The 21,517-nt window shown below is 47.5% G+C and overlaps 8 protein-coding genes and 1 non-coding gene across 9 annotated transcripts; 3 read left to right on the forward strand and 6 right to left on the reverse strand.

Moving 5' to 3' along the window:
• Nucleotides 1–1,317: 1,317 nt before the first annotated feature.
• Nucleotides 1,318–2,479, reverse strand: DFJ58DRAFT_9364 (uncharacterized protein). Its single transcript, XM_041395629.1, has 5 exons — nucleotides 2,289–2,479; nucleotides 2,131–2,236; nucleotides 1,778–2,067; nucleotides 1,642–1,724; nucleotides 1,318–1,589 (listed from the first exon to the last, which is right to left on the reverse strand). The coding sequence occupies exons 1-5, from the start codon at nucleotides 2,433–2,435 to the stop codon at nucleotides 1,502–1,504; spliced, it is 714 nt and encodes a 237-aa protein (XP_041251335.1). The 5' UTR covers nucleotides 2,436–2,479; the 3' UTR covers nucleotides 1,318–1,501.
• A 45-nt stretch (nucleotides 2,480–2,524) lies between these two features.
• DFJ58DRAFT_t5 lies at nucleotides 2,525–2,607 on the forward strand. Its single transcript has one exon. It is a non-coding gene; the product is annotated as a tRNA-Asn (tRNA).
• A 74-nt stretch (nucleotides 2,608–2,681) lies between these two features.
• Nucleotides 2,682–3,806, forward strand: DFJ58DRAFT_9378 (uncharacterized protein). The gene is made up of 4 exons (XM_041395631.1): nucleotides 2,682–2,898; nucleotides 2,964–3,048; nucleotides 3,096–3,313; nucleotides 3,370–3,806. Exons 1-4 carry the CDS (start codon nucleotides 2,707–2,709, stop codon nucleotides 3,466–3,468), a joined length of 594 nt encoding a protein of 197 aa, XP_041251336.1. The 5' UTR covers nucleotides 2,682–2,706; the 3' UTR covers nucleotides 3,469–3,806.
• DFJ58DRAFT_909538 (regulator of Vps4 activity in the MVB pathway-domain-containing protein) lies at nucleotides 3,588–8,096 on the reverse strand (the record flags this gene model as incomplete). Its single annotated transcript, XM_041395142.1, has 14 exons — nucleotides 7,954–8,096; nucleotides 7,668–7,897; nucleotides 7,534–7,607; nucleotides 7,386–7,477; nucleotides 7,223–7,338; nucleotides 7,092–7,174; nucleotides 7,000–7,042; nucleotides 6,872–6,947; nucleotides 6,127–6,825; nucleotides 6,033–6,073; nucleotides 5,814–5,984; nucleotides 5,120–5,765; nucleotides 4,311–5,094; nucleotides 3,588–4,264 (listed from the first exon to the last, which is right to left on the reverse strand). Exons 1-14 carry the CDS (start codon nucleotides 7,981–7,983, stop codon nucleotides 3,588–3,590), a joined length of 3,762 nt encoding a protein of 1,253 aa, XP_041251337.1. The 5' UTR covers nucleotides 7,984–8,096.
• Nucleotides 8,097–8,098: 2 nt separating this feature from the next.
• Nucleotides 8,099–9,611, reverse strand: DFJ58DRAFT_752978 (uncharacterized protein). Its single transcript, XM_041387890.1, has 7 exons — nucleotides 9,331–9,611; nucleotides 9,189–9,275; nucleotides 9,065–9,125; nucleotides 8,945–9,012; nucleotides 8,840–8,893; nucleotides 8,709–8,783; nucleotides 8,099–8,657 (listed from the first exon to the last, which is right to left on the reverse strand). The coding sequence occupies exons 1-7, from the start codon at nucleotides 9,374–9,376 to the stop codon at nucleotides 8,215–8,217; spliced, it is 834 nt and encodes a 277-aa protein (XP_041251338.1). The 5' UTR covers nucleotides 9,377–9,611; the 3' UTR covers nucleotides 8,099–8,214.
• Nucleotides 9,612–9,892: 281 nt separating this feature from the next.
• DFJ58DRAFT_9486 (MFS general substrate transporter) lies at nucleotides 9,893–12,096 on the forward strand. Its single transcript, XM_041395638.1, has 7 exons — nucleotides 9,893–10,108; nucleotides 10,169–10,267; nucleotides 10,315–10,539; nucleotides 10,587–11,037; nucleotides 11,089–11,414; nucleotides 11,463–11,504; nucleotides 11,568–12,096. The coding sequence occupies exons 1-7, from the start codon at nucleotides 10,014–10,016 to the stop codon at nucleotides 11,821–11,823; spliced, it is 1,494 nt and encodes a 497-aa protein (XP_041251339.1). The 5' UTR covers nucleotides 9,893–10,013; the 3' UTR covers nucleotides 11,824–12,096.
• Nucleotides 12,097–12,220: 124 nt separating this feature from the next.
• On the reverse strand, nucleotides 12,221–13,699 carry DFJ58DRAFT_851437 (t-SNARE; the record flags this gene model as incomplete). Its single annotated transcript, XM_041393817.1, has 9 exons — nucleotides 12,221–12,483; nucleotides 12,533–12,618; nucleotides 12,672–12,791; nucleotides 12,842–12,918; nucleotides 12,971–13,079; nucleotides 13,128–13,361; nucleotides 13,413–13,542; nucleotides 13,600–13,616; nucleotides 13,676–13,699. The coding sequence occupies 9 exons, from the start codon at nucleotides 13,697–13,699 to the stop codon at nucleotides 12,342–12,344; spliced, it is 939 nt and encodes a 312-aa protein (XP_041251340.1). The 3' UTR covers nucleotides 12,221–12,341.
• Nucleotides 13,700–14,838: 1,139 nt separating this feature from the next.
• Nucleotides 14,839–15,237, reverse strand: DFJ58DRAFT_647039 (uncharacterized protein; the record flags this gene model as incomplete). The annotated part of the gene is made up of 1 exon (XM_041381446.1): nucleotides 14,839–15,237. A coding segment is annotated over one exon (399 nt), but the record flags the coding sequence as incomplete, so codon positions are not given.
• A 4,044-nt stretch (nucleotides 15,238–19,281) lies between these two features.
• Nucleotides 19,282–19,794, reverse strand: DFJ58DRAFT_644237 (uncharacterized protein; the record flags this gene model as incomplete). The annotated part of the gene is made up of 3 exons (XM_041381395.1): nucleotides 19,282–19,437; nucleotides 19,491–19,694; nucleotides 19,744–19,794. Coding segments are annotated over 3 exons (411 nt in total), but the record flags the coding sequence as incomplete, so codon positions are not given.
• Nucleotides 19,795–21,517: the final 1,723 nt, after the last annotated feature.

The raw sequence follows: 21,517 nt of genomic DNA on the forward strand, positions 1-21,517 counted from the left end.
TCATCGCTATCGTACGTGACTTTGAAGATCGTCTCATTCGTCTACTCTGGCGTACAACTTGCAAGACCACCACAAAACGTACATGGTACGGTCGTGTCGTTCCTTCAGACCTATTGAAAAGGTTCCACAGAAACAACAAACTCGTCTAATTATGCTATACGCTCCGGTATACAACAGTATCTCCGCCGCATTCGCTTTCAGTTCGTCGTCTCCTTTTAAATCTCACCTGCTCACATTCCCTAGTCCTCATCGGCCATGGCCTTCGCATACTCCTTACAGAATTTTACCTGGACGGCAACTACACTCATTTTGCTCTCTGTGCTCTCATGCTTCTTCTCTTTTGTGTCTCTTTGGTATCTATTCCTTTTACCTTGTACGCACCAGCTCACACTTTTAGGTTTGAATCCTACAAAATATCAGATTCGCAGTCGGCTCGTCGCGTCGCTCCTTACCACCAAAACAGTCTTCCCTGCGGCTAAATCTTCTTTGTATGCAACTCCTTTTCCTCTTCCTGGGAGTCGCAATTTTTTGGATGTTGCTTTTAGACTCCGAATGCTCGTCCCGATCTGTTCACAATTGTCACTCCCATTAAAATCAATACCTTCTGTGAGCTACTTTGGGAGCATCCAAATCATCCTTTTACCGGATTTATCCTGGATGGTCTGCGTGAGGGCTTCTGGCTGTGCGCAGATACTGCTATGGATGGTTACCCTTTGACATGGGATAATTCTTATCAACCACTCAAGAGTGAAGAGCATCGAGCTTTCGTCCAGGAGCAGGTTGATGAGGAAGTGCGGCTTGGCTTTCACCTCCTTTTGGTCCAGAGTCGCTTGCCAGCATGTACAGCAGCACACCAGTTCATGTTGTGCCGAAACCTAACTCAACCAAACTTCGCCTTGTTGTAGACTACAGTGCCAGAGAATTTTCCCTCAACTCTATGATCAACCTAGATGACTTATCTTATCTGGTGTCAAACTTCGCAGGCGTACTCTGCAAGTGATTCAAGCAGCGGGGAGATGGTCATCAGAGGAATTTCAGAAATATATTCGAGTTCACCCTTTCATTCTGCAGGCAATCATACAGACCTGCTGCCTGACTCATCAAACTTGGCTATGTTGTCACAACGACTGGTGAAGCAGGTCAACAATTTTCATCTATCCCATCTTGACACGTGCTGCGTGTCTTTCAATCCATCTAGTCCTTTTGTGGTCTATACTCAAATTTTTGTACTTTTAAACTCGGTGAACCCGGGCTTTTCAGCTGGGAATACTGCCAGCCTTGTCAAGTACACCTGCTTCTCGGCGGTCAATCTCGAGCTTAAGTGTTGAGGGTGTCGTGTTCCTCCTATTTTGTGTTCTCAATGCAAGATTCGCAAGTCGAATGTAGAGCTGACTAAAGCTTGGTCTAAAGTTAACAAGTGAACTGCAAGTCCAACCATCCAACCAAGCCCTAGCCCTGATTACCAGAGATCGCGATTACAATATGGCGATCGTGATAATCATTACATGAACATGAGATCTGAGCGGAGGATGTACTTAGTGCCATTGCGGACTAGCGAACCCTCGTGAAGTAAGCATTCATTTCCGTGGCTAGCCAGTCAGTGTTAGTCTGCGGTAAGAAACAAGGCCAGGGATCACTAACCGATGGAGGAGAACAGTTCCACGCGTTAGAGGTGCTACAATGGTTTCGCGTGCTTTCCCCCGCTCATCCTTGTAGAATAGTGTCTTGCACACACTGATCAGTCTTGAAATTTGTAATTATAGTCACGGATTAGTACCTCACCGCCTTCAACTCCATCCTCGATTCCAGTTAGGTAAACAAGCACTGTCCATTCAGATTTTGCTTCCGTCTCTGGGTCACGGACAGAATCGTCATAGTGGGGACCAAAGTACTGGGATGGCGTGTATTTGTACATGCGAATATTTGAGTTGCATGAGTGAGGTGAGCGCTTTTCGTCAAGGGGAGGGCGACGCCTGGCTGAAGTCGGAGGAGGGAAAGATGGGAGATGTGGCAACAGAAGGGAATGTAACTTCTGAGCAAAGAAAACAGAGGTCACAGAAAAACGAACTAGAGTAAGGAGTGTGGGTGAGTACCGATTCCTACATGCAAACTACCGATGTAAATGCTTACAATTGACCCTCTCAGCCTCCCCCTTCTTCTTTGGAGGTGTTAACTCCAATGGGGCGTTGTCGATAAACTTCACAAAGCGTTTACATTCTTCAACAGAAAGAAACTCCTGTCTGTCAATTCAGGATGCGCGATGGTAATCATACTGAAATGAAACGAACATCTATAAGGATAATCTGGTCTTCCAGCAGTACGCGACATTCGAGAGCTTCTTTCTGCAAGATGTCTGGAAACGTAAGAGCTGGCGACACTGCAGACTTATGTGATGGTTGGACAATATCCTTTGATGCTTTTGATTTCTTTGGCATGTTAGGCGCCCAGAACTCTCAGAAATGGAGATTTGAAGGAGACAAGGTACGGCACTGGCCAAATTGGACGAGGTGGCGTCGAAAAGACATGCCCCATGGCTGAGTTGGTTACAGCGTCCGACTGTTATTTACTGGCATCGGAAGGTCGTGAGTTCGAGCCTCACTGGGGCAGTACTTTTTCCTACCTCCGAAGTTTTATTTGTTCGGATTTGTCACATGCTGATCTGTATATATTTTTGAATCTGCTTCCACTCTTCAACGAACTCGATGAATGCAACAGACTAGACCTTTACCCGACTGTCATCCTGAGCTATCTGTCATAGACTGGCCTAGTTTTCGGGAGTATCGCGTTGAGAACTGGCGACTTGCTCGGGATGGAAGCGGGAATGTTGTTCGCGGTGCGACATCATGGGGGTGGATTGACCTTTGTCTGCCCGTGGTCATCTCATTCATATGGCCAAGAGTCAGTATCCTATTTGAAGTCCCCCAGCTTAAAAGTTGAAAACTAACAGTTTCTAAATCTTATAGTTTCGCGGCAGCACCATGTTATGTGCATTCGTCGTCCTGGTAGTTGGGTTTACCATTTACTGCCGTTGTGTGCAAGTTCTTCATGGTATATTCCAAAAAGTTGTGTCTGTGCATTCCTCATTTTTGGAACAGAATCTGTGCTAGTATTTCCAGCCAACGGTATACAGCTCGAGACGCATCGGGGATACCCTTTGCTAAAGCCACTCTTCGTGTCTAGGCGATTTATTCACGCATCTCTTTTAGAAGACTTCGTCATAAATGAAGGTTTGAGAAGATGGAACGTCCGCTATTATCTGGCTGCTGTGCACGGATCCACCACAGACAAGATTACTTTAGATGTCGCATTTGAGGTCAGCGATTTACTTGCTATCTTTTCCTTCCCTAGTCTGATTTTGCTTTGATTCAGAATATTTTACCACACTTTCCTGTACTCCTTGAAGTCTATCAAGGAGTGCAAGAACTCATGTTCTACAACCGCACGGACAATAGGCATACCCCCATATAACATACCATCTATTTTTTCGATCAAAAACAATTCTGTCCCTCACGCAGCGTTCTGGGCCTATTTCCCATAGTTTATCGCATTAGCTAGCACACCACCAGCAGGAACAGCTATGAGGACGTCTACTCCTTACTCCCTGCCTCACTCTCATATGCGCTCAGAATGTCATCGTAGCCTTCGTCGTCCCCTTCTTCTGCAGCACTATCTCTAGTTTCCCGCGCCTCATGGAAGGAAGATCTACTAAGCCGGACAACCGATTCCCCCGAGATTTTCCGTGAACGCCCCACCGTATCTGCAGACGCCTTCCGCCTAGGACGTGGAGAATGCGACGACAAATTCGGCGATGTTGATGTGGTGGAACCAAATTCAGGAGCACGAGGTGTCATGACTATCTCTTGCTCCTCGGGCCACTCTGGAGGAGCGAGTGAGTTTGGGCTCACGTTCTTGTGCTCAGCCACAGAAGTAGGCCGGAGGTTGGCGTCCCGAGTTCGCAGGCTGGGTAGTTTTGGATGGTGACGCTTCGAGCGCACATGGGGATTCCTGGGTGTCCAGTCCTGCGAGTCAGAATTGTCCGTATCTTGTAGAGGTGGTGGAGTCTTTTTTCGTAGTAAAACCTTGCTTGGTGTGGGTGACCTCAGAGGTATACTATCTTCGCTAAAAGAACTCTGCCGACTTTCACTATTCACCCGTACCTTCCCTGCTTCGATATGAACTATGGTAATAGGTGTCGGAGGAATAGGCGGAGACTGATACCGTTGTGGGTGAATCAGCGGGGGCACGCCAATGTGCACGCCAGCCCCTGTCAGATGAACTGTCTTCAGCGGCGGACCTAGTATAGGTTCTACTTGGTGGATCGCGCGCCGTTGCATCAGATACGCTTAAAGGAGAAGTTGCCCAAGGTCCTCGCAGCGCGCGGGACGCGGGTGCCATTGGCGATACCGACTTGCGGTTTAGTGCCACCTTCCGACTTTTGCCATCAGATTCGATGTCAGATCTGGAGCCTATGCTTGGTTTCGAGTGTGGTCTGCTGAGGGCATCAGAAGGCGACAGCGATGAAACCGAAGACACCGAGTCAGTGCGCAGTCCATGTCCTTTGCTGCGCGTGACATCCATCCAATCGCCATGTCGTCTGACTGGCATCCCGCCATCCGAGTGCGCGGCCGACGGAGGTTTCGCGGTGATCAAAGAGCTTGAATTGAGTAGAAGAGGACGTGGCGGACCCCTGGGAGATTGTTGTGGGGCTGATGTACGTGAGGTTGCGGTGCGCGAGTTTAGAGCAGCCAAGGATGCCAGAGAGGCCTGCGCCTTATGTATGAAGTTATCTTCCCGTTGAGGTCGGACTTCTGGGCTCGGAGGGGCAGTGTAAATTCCTCTGCGCGGCAGTGGCAAAAAGCTGTCTCGTGGCGATCGAAAGAATGCGGGGCGAGGGGGCTCTTCAAAAGTGGTCCCTCGACTGCTACCAGGAAGCGAACTCCCTCCACTCCCATCTCTAGAATGGCTAGCACCATCTCTCACTGGTGACCACTTGTCCGGAATTGAGGGTGGTAACTCAGATTTGGTGATCACTGGTGATGATGCATCTCCATTCGATGTCAAGCTATTGCGTCGACTGCCCCACTGCATCCATCGCTCGTGCGCGCCAATTTGTGCTTACTTTTGCGAAAGCCGCAACGGTGTCAGAGTCTTTGAGTTTTCCAGCATAACCCCAAATACTTGCAGGCGGTGGGCTTAGAGGTGGGTTTGAGGTGATTTGCTCTGGGGGGCTCTGAGGAGGATGAGGAAGCGGTGGTGACTGTGGTCGCAGCGGGGAAATTGGAGATGGTGGAGATGGTGAATCGTCCATAGAGCTTTGGTTGGTAATCCCTCTCCAAACCGTATTGGCAAGACGCGAAGTCAGAGTTGGAGCAGCTGGAGTTTCTGTCTCATTTCCGTCTTCATGGGAGTCCTCTTCATCCGAACTCGAGTCTTCCTCTTCCCCCTCTTCCTCCTCTTCCCCGCTATCAGTATTAGCGACTTGGTTTGTAAACCCCTTCCACATGGTGGCTTTGATCCGAGCACCGAGGGTAACATTATCCGACTTCAAAAGTCTATTTTCCTCGATACGCCTTTGGGCCAAATCGTGTGCAGTTTGCAAGACTCGGTCGATACCACCAGCCGCATCAATCGGATAGGATTGCAAAAGAGCAATGCCCTCGAGAAAAGCATCGCTGAGCTCCCATGGTCGAAGCGGAGAAGAAGGACGAATGGTAGCATGCTCTTCAGCCCACAGTCCCGGAGACTTACCTCCAGGCTTTGCAAGTCTAGAAGGATTCAATATAATCGTCAGTTCATATGAGTGATTGACCGACCTAAAAAGCGGCGCACGCGCACGGATCAGAAGACTTGTGCAGATATCAACGAGGGCATCGAGTTTATGGTTCTCGTCTCGAGTTCTCATTGGGTACGAGAAAAGCACATCCCATACAGGTAGGAGAGAAGTAAGAGGAAGTGTTTGCGACAAGAGAGGTGCGAGCCAGCGACTGCAAGCTTGTGTTAGCCATGGAATGTCAGATAAGAGTGCATCATACTAGGAGTAATGTGGAAGCATGGGATCCAAGCCTTTGGTGTGCTGTTACATCTAGAGTTGGGAGGAGTCCGTGATTGGCTAAGAAGAGCACATACCAAACTCGCAGCAAGTTCTCCGTCGGCTTGTGCTAATCGATCGCTGAACTTCTTCATCCAAACTTTACCACCCTCCTGATCCGCCAGGTCAGAAAATTCCCCGACAAGAGCTTCGAATAACCAGAATGTATCTGCTTCAGCGTGGGCTAACTCTTCCGGTTCCACCTCCTTGACAAGAACAGCGTACAACGGCACAAGTAAGGAAGGAATGTCTGGAGATTGGTTTGCTGGATTTATACATGAATGCAGATATAACAGACGGAGGAGGGCTGAGATGTGCTGTGGATGCGCGCTGGCACCACCGAACGGTCCAGCATGTAATAATGTGGTGGGTGCCCCTGGTCTACGGGATGCAATGGAATCCGAGCTCGGCAATTGTGACAACTCGAGTGTGCTAGCGTCAGGCTCTAGGCGAATTTCGGGAATACCTGCAGGTTTCGATGCTGAAATTTGTCCGTGGAGGATCTGTAGTCGTGCATCAAGAAGATGAGCGCACCCAATCCTTTCAGTCTCATCAGTATTTTCATCTAATGGTGACATAATTGGACAGTTTGGGCCGCTATCAAGCGTGTCGAAGAGTCCAGGGGGAAGACGAAATAGAGATTCGGATATTTTCATTAGCGTCGTATCTATGTTGCTCAGCGGCTTCGTGGGCGCTGGCAGGTCATAAAGTGTTGGTAACAAACGGCGAACGAGATCCTAGTCAATGTATAAGTGCGCGTTCCGAGGCATGAACGGCACGTACGTAGTAGCTGTCTCGCTGTTTCCGATTTTCTTTTTGCCATGTTGACTTCAAGACTGGGACTGTTCCCAGTAAAAGTCTATATTGCAAGTGAGATAAGCCAGAGGTTAGTCACACTGACTTTCACGTACTTCCATATCCTAGGCCTAAGCCATGGAGGTTCATCGGGCAACCCTGGTGATTCGCATCGGATATTATTCCATGACGATTTGTAGTTTCTTACCTTGCGAACATAGCCTCCGCAGACGAGGTAAGTCAACAATGGGTGAACCTTGTGAATCTAAAATTTCAGAGATCATATTCAAGCTAACTCGGACGTTGAGCTCGCTTCACAAAGAATTAGAAAATACGCACATATCCTGCCGGGGAGGTTCTGCGGCCCAGTTTACATGATACACCTTTGATACATTTGTCAGACAGTCATTCATCTTGGACGCAGAGGGGGTTGGGGAGTGTAGTAATTGCATGACCTAATAAGGTGTCAGTAAACAGGTACAGTAACCAAAGAGACACTTGCACGCAAAGGGACGTGTTTTTCAAGGATATTGGGTGAACTAGAAAAATGATGATGCATGCGCTGAATTAACATATCCCGAACGACGTTGAGTTCTGTTTGATTCCGTGAGTAGGATCGATTACACGAGACAACCTTGTTTCACGCTCACCCTTAATACTAACACTGGGAGCTGCAGCTATGATGGAGGCTGCAGCCTCTGTAAGGACGGGGCTTGGTAAACGCCTAATGCACGGTCGCTGCGATCAGCTGTAGCCCAATTTTATGAAAGGCTTGGGGACATACCCTTCGTCCAACTCGCCAAGATGCTCAATGACCGTGCTGACGTACATTTCCACCACTTCCAATAAGTCGCCCTTCGCATCATCTTGTATGAGATTCTGTGCTTTGGCGCGTGCAAGAGCAGTATTGTTCTGTTGCAATAGTGTTGCAATGTCGCGTCGGGTGATTTGTCCTTGAGAGTCTATTCTCTCTTGAATTTGACCAAGACGCTGCGATGTCGACCGCAGTAAGACCTGCAGGGAATATAAACTTGTTGTAGATGTGAGGTAAGGACAAAGACGACGCATACTTTAGTTGCAGTTGGGTCCCAGTTCGTCATGTTCGTCGTCAGTCACTCGAAAGCGTATGATCAAGTGAAGCTAAAGGTCTGTAGTCATGAAAGTTTGAGCGTAGCCTAGTGCAGCGCCTGGTACACTCTCCGTTTAAAACGTCGGTGACAATATTTAGTCAATCGCACTTAGACTGCCAGTACAGTTGGAACTTTAAATAGATCTAGGCCGATAGGCCGTATTACATACTGATTGATTACTAGTACGTTGAATCTAAGTAGTTACATACACCAGGGTGGTAGGGGTTTTGACAATCGCCCTGACTTGCGAGCATTACTTTCATTCTGTATAGAGTAAGCGAATGACGGCGCGAGAGACACGTGTCGCTGAGGAGACTGCGAATTCCGTTTATCGAGTGCTCCTGGTTGCAAGACAACCGAATACGGATCACGAGAGGCACGACGTGGCATGGCAGTGATCGTGAGTGGAGATGCAATATTTGCGTCCGGACGTGAGAACATCAAAGAGTCACATGACAAAGTGCGAAGTGGTGACATTGAAGCCCGAATGTCGAGAACAGGAAGATGGGGCGAAGCGATCGCCATTTCTGGGTCTACCAGAGGTGACCCCGTACCCGTAAATGCTTTTTCGCGCGACTCAACCACCACGGGTATCCTCGACTGGCGGTAAACCATGGCAGCAAAGTAGCTGGCATATAGAATAACTGCTCAGGCTGTGAGCGGTTGTGTTCATGAAAAATTAGCTTGCAACTGACGTATGACAGGAACTACCCAACAGCCCATAAGCATGTAGAAGTTGATCAACTTGCAGACACCCTGCTGGTCGGCTGCTAAATTCAAATTAGAACGGTACACAGCATTTGAGGCCCATCTGTATCAGACGTACTTTGATCTGGACATTGTATTTGAGGATTCCAGTAAGTGAAAGCGACAGCAGATCCTGGAAACAGATTATGAAGGGGTGTTACACAACCGCTCACAGGTGCCTCACCTATTTGTCCTATTGCAAGTAATGATATTCGAGCGGCATCCAACCACACTCGGAACTCAAGTATTAATCTGTAATGCAGTACTTGTCAGGCACGCAGTGGCAAATGTCAAAATGACCCACAGGAAAGGTAAAATTAGGATCGTTGTTGCATTGGTCAAGAGGAAGACAGCGGTTAAGGAGCCTGATTAACATGGGCCTCATCTCAGCAGACATTCAGTGCGATAAGTGTGATTGGACAGCTCACGACTGCAACGGTCAGATATGCCCCAGCGTGCGTAAACTTGAACTGAAAGAAGTACAGTCCACAGAAAGCTAATAAGAATGATGCAGCCTAATCAAACTAGTGATCAGATATTGACGGAGTGATCGATTGAGGCGACACGCACTGAAAGTCACAGCTCGAACCTTGAAAAATGCAGGGAAAGATTCCATGATAGATCTATACAATGATTGTGGTCGTAGACGTCCGTCCGTTCGATGAAATAATGCAGGATATGAGATAGTAGAGAATAATAATGTCAAGTACAGACGAGAACACCTCCAGAGGTGGCTCGAGGAAGGGACGATGGAAAGCACGGGAACAAGGGATTACCTACACGCATCGCAGAATATAAGAAAGACTGAACAAAAAACTGTGGGACTTCTGAAGCTTGTGGACTTGTTGTGGACGCAAGGAAGTTCATTCAATAAATTTGATTCTTTTGTTCGTTACATACATGTTGTTCCCTATTTATACAAGGCATATTTACATAACGTTAGTCGAGTACTTTAGACAATTAACTTAGAGCTTGAGATCTATAGCTACTAGCTAGGTTGATGATCATGCCATGGATGAAACCAAGATTAAAAACTCGCATGAAGCTTTGAAGACTGATATCCACCCATTAGAAGAGCAAGTCACTACGGTGCAGCATGGGATTTCCCGAGAGGACTGCAGCCTAAACTATTAGGCACTGGCGCCGCCCTTGCAGCACTATCAACTGACACTCATTCATTAAGCTTGTCCTTCGAGCTCTCATTCAAACAGCCCATTTCATGCAACGGAACACCGTCCAGTACATTCTATAACATGCCTCAGGCTCTTTCTGTACAGTTCCAGTCTCAACGCACTCATTTGCGTCGAGCTCGGCTCGCCCTCGCTTGCGTGTCCATTGCTGCCAATGCGTCTGTCATACCCTCGCGTGTCCAACCTCAGAGCTGATTTATGTCATTAATTTAATGTAGGCTTTGTGGTGGAAGTGTTTTCACCTTTCCCCTCATGTCACCTGCTTTGGTCAATCACTTGAAGTTGACTCAACCTCAACTGACGACTATAGCCTTGGCGTAAGCATCTTCCAGCACACAAAAATGATGCCTGATCGGCTTCCCAGTGGGATGATGGGCCAATATCCCTTTGCAGCCATGATAGGCAAGGTTGTCGACAAATACGGTCCTTGGGCCTGTTCCATCATCGCCAGTTGCCTGTTCTTCGCAGGCTTTGGATTATCTGCAAAGGAAATTGCTAACACACCAGATGATATCACTGTACCTTCAGCATCTACATTCCATCATCTTACCATTTACTTCTTTATCGCGGGACTTGGAGCTGCCTTCTCGTTAGTTGCTCACTACCTCGGGGTTTTTGACACTTATCCTTGTCTAGATATTTCTCTTCCTTATTTGCCGCCTGTAAGAACTTCCCGGATTTCATCGGCATAGCATCTGGAACCAGCATTACCTTGTTCGGCTTATCGCCGATGTTCATATCAATATTGGCTTCGAGGTTCTTCTCTCATCCCGACGAAGGCCTTGATGTCACGCGCTTCTTACAGTTTCTGGCCCTTTTTTGCGGTGCCGTTCATTTATCTGGTGCCTTCACTCTCCATATCATACCTCTCCCCGAAGATCCTCCAAGTGTTGTCTTGGAGGATCCAGAAGGGTCGGTCCAAATCGACGAACAAACAGCTCTTCTCCATGGAAAGCGCAATCATACCGCTGAAGTTGAGACTGGCATCGTCGTTGCTTCCCCCATCAAGGGTGGCTCGGTAGTTGACCTTGCCAAAGACCATTATTTCTGGGCTCTGGCATTCGTCTTGTTCGTGATATTAGGTTCTGTGAGTCTGCTCTCACATCACTGAATTGATCTGATATTCTAACTTGGCAAGAGCGAGATGGTGATATCCAACATTGGCACAATAGTCCTTTCTCTTGCATCACAAGCTTCAAGTACAACCGTAGCTCCATCTACTGACGTGGCTACTGCAACGCAAGTCCGCTTTCTCTCTGTTGCCAACACGCTCTCTCGTCTGGTTGTCGGACCTTTGGCAGACTTCGTGTCTCCCACAGCCGCTGCATCTGGTGCCCAAAATGCCCCCCGCAAGCGCTATGTCAGTCGTGTGGCATTCCTCTTCTTCTCGATACTAGTGCTTGTATTGACCTATATGTGGATGGTACTCGGCGTAAGGTCACAAGTGGACTTGTGGGCTCTTAGGTCAGTGGCAGCACCTGAACTTAATCAGCACTCTCATCAGGTTATTAGTATCGGCGCTGGGATCGCTTACGGTTCAGCTTTCACAATTTTGTACGTTCCGTTAGTTCCTTTTTCCGATATGTTCCGGTTGACGCTGTTTGGCTTGTTCTATAGACCGAGTCTAGCGTCGTCTGTGTGGGGTATAGAAAACCTCGGACGTAACTTCGGCATTCTAACCTACGCTCCTTTCCTCGGTACTCCTGCATTCTCATACTTCTATGCCTTTAATGCCGCCAGCCACTCAAATGATGGCGCTGTCTGTGAAGGCATCGAATGCTGGAGTACGACCTTTTCATGGTATACTGCAATTGCCATCGTTGCGTGCGGTGTCACAGGATACCTCTGGCGCAGTTGGAGACATCAAGTATAGTTCATATCGGTGCATGTATTGGCAATATACATTGCACAGGTCTGCGCAGTATTTTTGCATTTGTTTGGTGTCTTGGCTGTCCAGTGCAAATATTACGCCTGGATTATATCCAGTTGTAGAATTGTGCTTTCTGTACAATCCTAATCCTATACAATCCTGTACAAGGACCCCTAATTTGTTGTTTCGCAACCACTGTCCTGGGACTTCATGCATCATGAATGGCCCTGAGACTCTAAGAACAGCTCCACCGTGTGTAAACCTGCATTCAGAATCATAAGCACAGCCCCTGGTGCTGCGGTTGCGCTTAGGTCTACATTTCGTGGTCTGTCTTTTAAAATGTCTTGATACCAATGTCAATGTGCAAACTATAATAATAGAAACTCAATGTCCAATTGACTGATAGAGAAGATAGATGGTAAAGAGCGTGAGCAACCAGTTAGGCGACAGGTTATTAAGTAAGGTGGTGGAATAAGCATGAGATGGTAGGCGCAGATGAGATGACGTCACAAACAGACGCTTTACTTGCTACTATTGTTCTTGACGACGATGACGACGATAATGACAATGATTGCGATGATGATAAGTGAAAGGAAGAAGCAGATCCACCGCTTTTTGCGGGCTGAGCGAGCAGAGGTGACAGCTTTTCCCGTGTGCTGGACGCTGCAGAAATGTTTAGAAATTGTACAACTATTCCAAGGAAAACATTTACCCAGTTTCCATGTCTTTTTCGACGATTTCAGCTGTTGTTTGAATCGTGTTGATAGTTTCGTCTTGTTGTTCTACCATCATACTCATCTGAAAATTTCGAGAGATTAACAACTAACTTGGCTAAGAATGCCAGGACGCACATCGTTGAAAAGCTGAGCAAGTTCTGCAATGGTTTGCTCGATACGTTTGATATCCTGGTGTCGCTCCTGTACTTCCCGGTATGCTGCTCTTGATTCACCGTATCGGGTGGAGTTCATCAACTAGTACGCAGATGAGATTCTGTTTGAAGGAACAAATGAAGACCGCATACAGCTTGGCTGAATATTTGCCCCCCATTCTCGTCGTTCACGACAGCCCGAACTTCTTCAGGCGTAGCATCCGGCTTAACTAGGGATTGTTAACCATAAGTGACGGACAAAGAATAATACGTCCATCCTACCAATCTTGAATTGTCTCTCCATTCGCTGCTTGTACTTTTGGCGATACTGTTGCTCAACAGTCTGATAGGATTGGATGGCGTCAACAAACTTCGACTTGACGAGAGCAGTCTAGGCGCCAATTTAGTCACTCCTCTGCTACTGTAAAAAGTGGCACACTTGTTGTTTGCGGATCTGGCCGTCACGCCCGCTGCCTCCCTGCCTCTCCAAGTCCTTTACACGGCGCTTGAGTGTTGTACTCAGGGCACTGGTATCCTCCACAAGCTCTTGTAGCTGAGAGGCATTGCGCTGCGCAGCATCATCATCCGTGTTGTTCAGTGAGCGAGAGTGCAACTCGTCAATGCGAGAAACGTTGGCGTTGAAAGTCTTGATAGTGTCTTGAATGGATGAAATCTAATTGTAACACATTAGTTGGGCGATGGGGCCCTGACGAGAAGCGCCCACCTCCGCATAAAAATCCGACATACTGTCGCCTCCTGAAGTCAGGTTGGCTGAGCTATCCCGCACGTCAGCCATTTCGTACGCATGGTCGTCTTGCCTGGCATATGGATTTTGTCTTTGGTAACCAGAATTACTGCAATCCCATAAAGTCAGAAGAACCCGTATGAATTTGAATGACAAGCAAACTCACCCGCCCTGTTGCTGGGCCTGTAGTGCAGAACACATCAACTACGCACTCTTGATGTGAAAAAAAAGGATAAACGCACTCTCATTGCAGCCAACCTATCCATGTTGTGTCGTCAAGGTCAAGGTGTGTTGAAAGAAGGTAGACGTGTTTTTGAAAAATAAGGATGAGATGAATTTCGAGTTGCTTATAATATATATAACTGCGTAGATGAACACGTTAAACTGCGGTGTCCCGATATCGATGTATGTTGGATGCTAGTGCCAGTATTAAGATGTGTGGAACGAAGCGAGTACAGCCACAAATCACAGCATATGCCGGGAGTAGTTGCCCGTAAAAAGACCGCAATTATTAATTATAGTACTAGGGTGCAAGTGCTAGTGATCATCGGCGCTCTCCCAGACACAGGTTCAGCGGTTGTCGTCTTTGCAACTCCGTGTCCTAGTCAATTTATTTTCACAGCCTTTGCGTCCTCTCGACTAAGATGATCCTTCGCGTCTCTATTACCTTTCGAGCCCTGCAGTTGCACTTGGTAGCGGGAATTGTTGGTCTGTGTTACAACGCGATGACCCTCCTTGGTTTCATTCCTCCTCCGAGCATTTCGGTCAATGTTTGCAGCGTTTGCCTTCGGCGACCTTGAAGGAGACCGCTCGTTCGATTGTTCGCAAAAGAGCTGATCTTCGCACGTGGATGGAGGTTAACCTGACATACCGTTGCTCCAAAGGGAAAGCGTATGCATTAATATAATCACCGCTCTTTTCGCCTTGCTCGATGTCTTCCTTGTCATACAAAACGAAGAAATGCCGCTCCAGTAAAACTAGAACACATTAGTAAGTACATAGCAAGCACATGCCAAGTGTAGGAGGTCACGCCTTAATCTTTTAACATAGCTAGACTGTGGTTAAACCCCAGTTGAAAACACGACGACCACTGAATGTACAACGTAAATCTCACCTTGTCTTCTGAACAATGCCTTTGTAGAAGTCGAGAGGTGTCTGAGTTGTTCATCAACGCTACACTTAGGATGTTGAAGATAATCACAGTATGCTTACCGAAAAGTCCATGCTTGTCGTGGGTTCATACACTAGTACATGCTATTATCGATGTAAGTCCCTATGACTGGAAAACCTGAAGTGACCCTATCAAAGTAATGCCGAGCTTGGCCATCCTATCAGAAAAACGCAAAGGGTCGTTCTCTGTTGTGTTGTGAGTGTTGAGAATTGAAGCAATCATACGCATACGAAGTGGACATCCACCGGGGAATTCATCTTCGTCCTCCCCTATACCATGGGGTGGTGAATCTGTGATAAGTATAGCGACCTTGGTAGCTTCGTCCTTCCATCCCGCATCCAGGACACGAGTGAACGCATTACACTGAGCTTCGGGTCCGTAACCACCACCGTCTGCTTGCAGATTCGCCAGATTCGCCTTGATAGCCAAAATGTCAGAGACGAAAGGGTATTGGCAAGTGATGTACGTGGAATCTTGCGTGGGGTGGTCACGGAATGCCATAAGTCCGAGTCTTAAATCGCCACCTGACCATTTTCCAGTCGCAACAAGGCGCTCGCACAGCGACTGGATGGTGTTTCGTACTTGTTCGATATAGACTTGCATACTACCCGTCACATCGAGGAAAACAATGTCTCTGCGAATGACTTATTTAGTACCAGTGAATCATAAGGTAGGACTATATCTTACAGCTTATACGTCGTAGTAGTGGTTGCGCTAGCCCAACTTTTCAAGGTCGAGACAGAAGGAACAAAAAAGTATTCTCCTCCCCTCGCAGCAATGAAGAACGAGTTCGGTTCAGTGGTGGAATCACACCCTCAGGGGTAACCTTAGCGAATCCGCACACCTCGAACGTTGCACCATCCGCACCGGCGAGTTGTAGGTCGACTTTATCCCCGGAATTTACTAAGGGAGATGTGCCTTCGAGCTGAGCAGGTGCATACACAGGCGGGCTACCAATGACAGGGTCCTGACCTGATCGAAATTGGAATCTACTGATCAGAGTAGCATACAATGCGAAGAACTTCTTTAAATTAGTTACCCTTCTTCTTGTGGCACTAGGGATGTCATAGGCCAGTAATCATTTCTCGCGTATCCAATCATATGACGAACGAATCCTGAGTCCAAGCTGGACATATAGCGATTGACCAGACCCACTATGATCACTCCAGGATCAACTTAAATCTGACCAGCGCGAGGGATAACAAGACCCCTGACGGAATGTCGAAGTCCTACTGTAGAAACGCGATGTCTTGGAAATGGTCACCGTAGACAAGGTTGGGAGATCCCATCTCGTAAGCCGAAATGCTCATGCCCTTTGTAAGGGGGTGGTCGAGCACTTCCTTCCACTGGCTTGCCGCCAGCAACCGTTATCGATGAGCCAAATAGGTCTATGACGTGGTTTGAAGCTTTTGTGCAAGTTTCGGCGCCTTCACAGAACGTACGTCAAGAAGATCAGTTCCTTCAAAATAACATGTACTCACTACTTCCGGCGACAGTAATGACACCATGCAGAGCTCCAGTATCGTCACGCACTGATCCGTTCACCCGGTCAGAGTTTGCTTTGACAAACATAGGGTCCCATTGTCTTGTGTCGCCAATGAGTTCCTTGTCGTCATTCATACAGTGCTTGTCGAAGCGAACATTTCCAGTGTCCTCGTTCACGCCAAGGAAATACAGGCAGGCACGACTGAATGAAATCTGGTATTGCGCGATATCGACTGTCGGGACACTGCTTGCATCGTGAGCGTTTGCCTTTGCCACAGCGATCGAGATAAGATTATCTTTCACGTCTTCCGCAGTCGGTGGCTTGAAGGATTACAGAGCAGTTCTGAACGATGTTACGTTGTTGATCCTGAAGAATACGAAGTTCTCGGCTTTCCGTTAGAATAAATCGTCAGCGGACATGCTTGAAAGAAGAGCTAATTGAACTGGTCGTTTACTTTAGGAAAGAGATAAATCACATCGCCTTGGACGTTATTCAGATCAGGAAGGTCGCCAGTCGCTGCAGCTTGGCGTGTCGTAGAAATAGGGCGCGAAACCAAAGGTAAGACTGAGCGACGTCCTAATTGTTTGAAAAGGTCGAGAGAACACTGAAGATCATCCATTTGGTCCAGCAATTAGTACTTAGATCTGACGATAATGCGGATGAGAATCCCTGAGGAAGATTAAATAAGTGAGAGCGTACATATATATGTGTCTCATCGATCAAACCAGAAACTGGAGGGTACTGGGCTTCTCGAAAGTTTGGGAAACCGAAGGCTATTCATCGCGAAAATACGGCGTTGCATCATGTGAAAACCATTCCGGGTGAATAACTGCATTATCCTAGAAAATCTCCTGAATTCAATGATGAACAATCCAAGGGGCATCCATGTGCAAGATGGCTGTTCTAAATAGGAATGGAAGACACGTCCAAAGACTCCGGTAGTGATGTTCCGGCCCGGCTTGGCTCGAAAGCCCCGGCTTTGGCCCGGCTTCAGACGGCCAGGGCTTTCAGAAATCGAGAGCCGGGCCAAAGCCCTCGAGAACGGCTTGGCCCTGGCCCGGCCTGGCCTGAGCTGCGGCCTGAGTATGAAAATGAGTAGGCAAATGACATCAATGATTAATAGGTAGATAAAACAAAAGTCAAACGATATCTATGTCATCCTCGTCATCCTCCAGCAGCAAGACATCCCAACCATCTTCGTCATCACCCTCACTCATCATGCTGTCATTAGCATCCGGTTCAACATCGAATTCGTCGACTTCAAGTTCGGTGGATGATGATGGATCAGGTGGACGGAAAAGGAGGTCATGACGAATGGCACACTTAACACATTGCAGCGCCTCGACAATATCGCATTTGAGGCGATTACGATGCTTACTGATAGTGATACCCCCCTGTGAGAAGGCGCGTTCGCTCGAAATGGATGTTGCCATGATGGATAGATAGTCCTGAGCGATGGAGGACCACACTGGTCCGTATCTGTGTGCGTTCAACTACCACGAAGTACATCAGTAACGATGGATGAACTAGAATGTAATAGTATATACGTACCCCCCACCATTTGACCGTACTTGTTCCGGATGGCAGTTTTGCCTCGACAGTGTCAATATAAAGTCTGAAATCAGCGTACCAAGGCCTGGCAGGATCAACATTGGCTGCCAATGTGCCCAAACCAAGGTCTTCGTCTTCATCTGAACTCTCGGTCTCACGAATGAGTTTCTTGAGGCCATGAACTTTGCCTTTCTTGATGGGTAGTTGTACGGCCGTCGCTGATTTGCCCATTGCGACATAGCGAGTCTTAAACTAAGTCCCAGATCAACAATGTAAGTTGAACGGCAACATTATTGAACGCACCTCTAGTTCTGCACAAGCAAGGACCTCCTCTTGCAGGTTTTCCGGCCAGTGTTTCTTAAAGTACGCCATCTTACCCATCAGATCAAGTACTGTACAAATATGTTAGCAATGTGCAGCACCGCATGAACAGAACAAGACATACACATAGCCATGATGTATGCTGGTGAGTCAGTTGTCTTTTCATAGTACTGGTTGATCTTTTGTGCGGCAGCATGGAGTGCGGGAGAAAAACTGGCATACTTAGGTCGGTCTGCACGATTCGACCACGCTCGATGAAGGGTCTCAAGGGTGGGAATAGCCAAATGAAGTGTGGTCCCTTTGTCTGATGAGAAAGCCTGTTGAGCTACATCTGCGTACTGAAGAAACAAATTAGAGGGAACTTTGTGAAAACGAAACAGAACATACTGAGAGTAGATCAGCAAATTTACTGGCATGCGCCCATTCAGTCGAGGTCAAACGGAGGTAGTTGATTTTGGCCCGTTTTGCCAGATTGCGTTCTTGCACGCCCATCTCATAAACATAAACGTCGACATGCTAGGGCCCAAGATCAAATAGGGCAATACTTTGTGAATATTAGACTCACCTCCTTACTACCTTCTGCGCGATTGATCATTACATATGTTGAAGACCAACTGGACTTTCATATCAAGAAGGAGCTGCGTGGGGTTTGAGACACCAGCCTTGGCTTGAACACTCTTGTAAAGTTCCTTTCGTTTGGCTGACGAGCGTTCCTTCACGCATATTGAGCGAATAAGACCGATCTCATCACAGTCACCTTGAATTGACACGTCAGGCTCCAAAGCGTGAGGATTATGCGGGTCATAGTGAGGAGCCTTGCTGTACATGCTGATGAGGAGTTGCGTGCTGAGATTGATGACATGCGCTAAGCAGCTACAGTCATAATGTAAGGGTTTGCTAGCAACCAAATAAAATCGGACTTACTTGATTCTGCGAGCTCGCCATGGGAATTCCTTGTTACATCGGACTTCATATAATAGTGCAAATTCTTCGAGCATGGTACCGTTGTTAGCTGCATTGTCACAGGTAACATGGCCTAAGCTAAAAAGATTCAATTAAACCACGAATCGTTCAGTTGTGATAACATACCTTATGTACAATACCCAGACGGTCCAGAACCTTGAAGAGAGTACCACCGAGCCGCTTGCCATTGTGCGAGTTGTTGACTTGCAGTAAAACCAAGTAGGCACACTTTCACACTCCCAATGAGTATCAGTCTTTGCTTCAATCCAATGGCCTGTAACGGCAAAGTAAGCATTGACATTCTCAGCCTGCCAGGCATCGCAGGTTGTATTTATCGCGCCGCTAACGGCGTCACTATTCAGCTTCTCCTTAAGTTTCGTAAGATGATTCTTGAACATCCTCATGATCTCGGCTCGAGTCGCCTTCCTGCCCGGGATCTTGACGCCATTGGTTGCTCGGGCTGCAACATCAATCATTTCCTTGAATTTTGGATGCTCGAATGCTTGAATAGGCTATATAACACGTGTCAAATAATAATGTAACTACTAGATGATGGGAGACATACCTGGTCAGTGGCGACAAGCCATTCAATGGCAGCCTGCTTGAACAAGCTATCCGAGTACAGGACGACTCGTTCGGCAATCTTTCGTTCAGTCAGATGGGAGGTGATTATTTGCTGGTCATGTTCGGCCTTTTCCTTGCGAGCCTTGACATCACCAGGTAGCATCGACTCGAACAAGTTTTTTTTTGCCCATGTACGATACTTGCCCTATGTAATGTATCAATACAAAGTTCAGGTAGAGCACATAGTTACTCACCGCAAAGTTAGCCTCTGCATGTCGACGGAGTGTAGTTGTTTCATTGACGAGTACACATTTTTTCCTATCAGCTGATCAGTGGGTGAGTGTAGAAAATGTGAGCAGACTTACTGGCAAATCTTGCACTTGCGGTGCTTCTTGACTTTGCCATTAGACCCAGTGTGATCAAATGTGGCGCCAAAAAATTCTTCAATGTCAGCGGTTCGGAGCTCACTGCGTTGACCCTGTGTCCGCAATCGACTGAACGTCGATGTCGATGAGGATACCATCCTCACCCACTGGGTCCGAGTCTGTTCTTGCAGCCGCCTTGCGAGCTTTCTTTGCTGATGGTCAAGTATTAAGTTAGATCACATCATGAATGGGCAAATAAACTTACGTTTTGGGTTTGTGCGTGCATTTTCGTGCTCGTTGAATGTCATCATCCGAGATTTCTTCGACGTAGGGGCATTTGTTGCTAGATGTAGATGTGGTGGGCTGGACTGGCTGGGGCACAGAAGGCTCTAGTGATGGACCTGGGGTAGCAGTCTGTGGAATTTCGTTAGTAGACCTTGCAGCTTCTGCAGCGCGGAATTCGTTGATGGCCTTCGTTTGTGATGGTAGCGCTGCCCTCTCCGAGTGCTCAAGAAGGGCAGCTGTTGGTTTTGTCCGACGTATGGGGTGTGCCGCACGAGGCTCGTCACCATTGGTGGAGGCTGCAGTGTCTGTGCTGATCATATGAAGGTAGTAGGTAGGGGGGTGAGGAGGCACGTACAATGACATATTAGCGAGAAATATAAGTTAGAGTCTCGATGGACCATCAAACCTCCGAACGAATAGCATAGTAGTAAATCAAAGGACCTATTCTGACATCAGAGCAAGTAATGTCAAAAGTATTAGCGAGAAATATAAGTTAGAGTCTTGACGGACCATCAAACCTCCAAACGAATAGCGTAGTAGTAAATCAAAGGACCTATTCTGACATTAGAGCGAGTAATGTCAAAAGAAACATGGCAACTCACTTGTATATCAACAGGAACATGGTGATCCACTCGTCCGAAGGATGTCAAGTCCTTTAATCGGTCAATTCTGACATGTAGCGATGGTGGGGCGAAGCAGAAGACGAAGGTAAAAATAGAATCTGGCACTGGAAACGTGAGTCCGAGGCAGTACATAATGTACATAATACTACCCTAAAAGCCCCGGCCTGGGCCGGCGGCTTAGGCTTCGCAAAATCATGGGCCAGGCCAAAGCCCTACGCAAGCCGTGACTTTGGCCTGGCTAGGCCTGGCTCAATGGGGGCCGGCTTTGGCTGGCTCACAGCCCAAAGCCGGGCCATGCACATCACTACCAAAGAGTATCATACCTGCCACTGAGCGCTGAAGCGCCAATGGACCAGGTGGCAGGCACCATACAAGAATCAAAGTAGAGAAGAGTACAATGTGACTGTGGAAGAAGATCGATCAAAAACATTGAATCAAAAGTCTGCAACCCACATACATAGCTGGCGACTATCGATCACTTTTCTGCTGCATCATTCAAGCTAAATCATGGCCACAACTGCGGATAGGAGATCCATCTGGACGGATTGGCATGCACCATTGTCAATGGGGATGAGACTAGTGTAATGAGTCATAAGGAAGCTCAGTTGCTAGTTGCAGAAGAACACGACTTACTTGTGTACTTTCGCAACCGCTAACAAATCGGATAAGGTTCAAGGAATTAGGGTATGGCGTACTATGTTTTTGAGGGTGCGAAATTGACCCTCATTCACGGTACTGGTCAGATCAAGATACCT

The sequence above is a fragment of the Suillus subalutaceus genome (genome assembly GCF_016647625.1).
Source record: "Suillus subalutaceus strain FC151 chromosome Unknown DFJ58scaffold_1, whole genome shotgun sequence".
NCBI classification, from domain to species: Eukaryota; Fungi; Basidiomycota; class Agaricomycetes; order Boletales; family Suillaceae; genus Suillus; species Suillus subalutaceus.

Excerpts from the sequence above, each read along its gene's own strand:
- DFJ58DRAFT_9364 (XM_041395629.1), bottom strand. The coding sequence starts at position 2,435 with ATGCCAAAGAAATCAAAAGCATCAAAGGATATTGTCCAACCATCACAT. Across the intron at positions 1,725-1,777 it reads ATGGAGTTGAAGGCGGTGAG|ACACTATTCTACAAGGATGA; the intron begins GTACTAATCCGT and ends AGTGTGTGCAAG. Across the intron at positions 1,590-1,641 it reads GGAACTGTTCTCCTCCATCG|CCACGGAAATGAATGCTTAC; the intron begins GTTAGTGATCCC and ends CTGACTGGCTAG.
- DFJ58DRAFT_9378 (XM_041395631.1), top strand. The coding sequence starts at position 2,707 with ATGCAACAGACTAGACCTTTACCCGACTGTCATCCTGAGCTATCTGTC. Across the intron at positions 3,049-3,095 it reads TTGTGTGCAAGTTCTTCATG|AATCTGTGCTAGTATTTCCA; the intron begins GTATATTCCAAA and ends TTTTTGGAACAG. Across the intron at positions 3,314-3,369 it reads CTTTAGATGTCGCATTTGAG|AATATTTTACCACACTTTCC; the intron begins GTCAGCGATTTA and ends GCTTTGATTCAG.
- DFJ58DRAFT_752978 (XM_041387890.1), bottom strand. The coding sequence starts at position 9,376 with ATGGAATCTTTCCCTGCATTTTTCAAGGTTCGAGCTGTGACTTTCA. Across the intron at positions 9,013-9,064 it reads ATCCTAATTTTACCTTTCCT|ATTAATACTTGAGTTCCGAG; the intron begins GTGGGTCATTTT and ends ACTGCATTACAG. Across the intron at positions 8,658-8,708 it reads TTGGGTAGTTCCTGTCATAC|TTATTCTATATGCCAGCTAC; the intron begins GTCAGTTGCAAG and ends CAGCCTGAGCAG.
- DFJ58DRAFT_9486 (XM_041395638.1), top strand. The coding sequence starts at position 10,014 with ATGCCTCAGGCTCTTTCTGTACAGTTCCAGTCTCAACGCACTCATTTG. Across the intron at positions 10,268-10,314 it reads CTGACGACTATAGCCTTGGC|TGGGATGATGGGCCAATATC; the intron begins GTAAGCATCTTC and ends TCGGCTTCCCAG. Across the intron at positions 10,540-10,586 it reads GGACTTGGAGCTGCCTTCTC|ATATTTCTCTTCCTTATTTG; the intron begins GTTAGTTGCTCA and ends ATCCTTGTCTAG.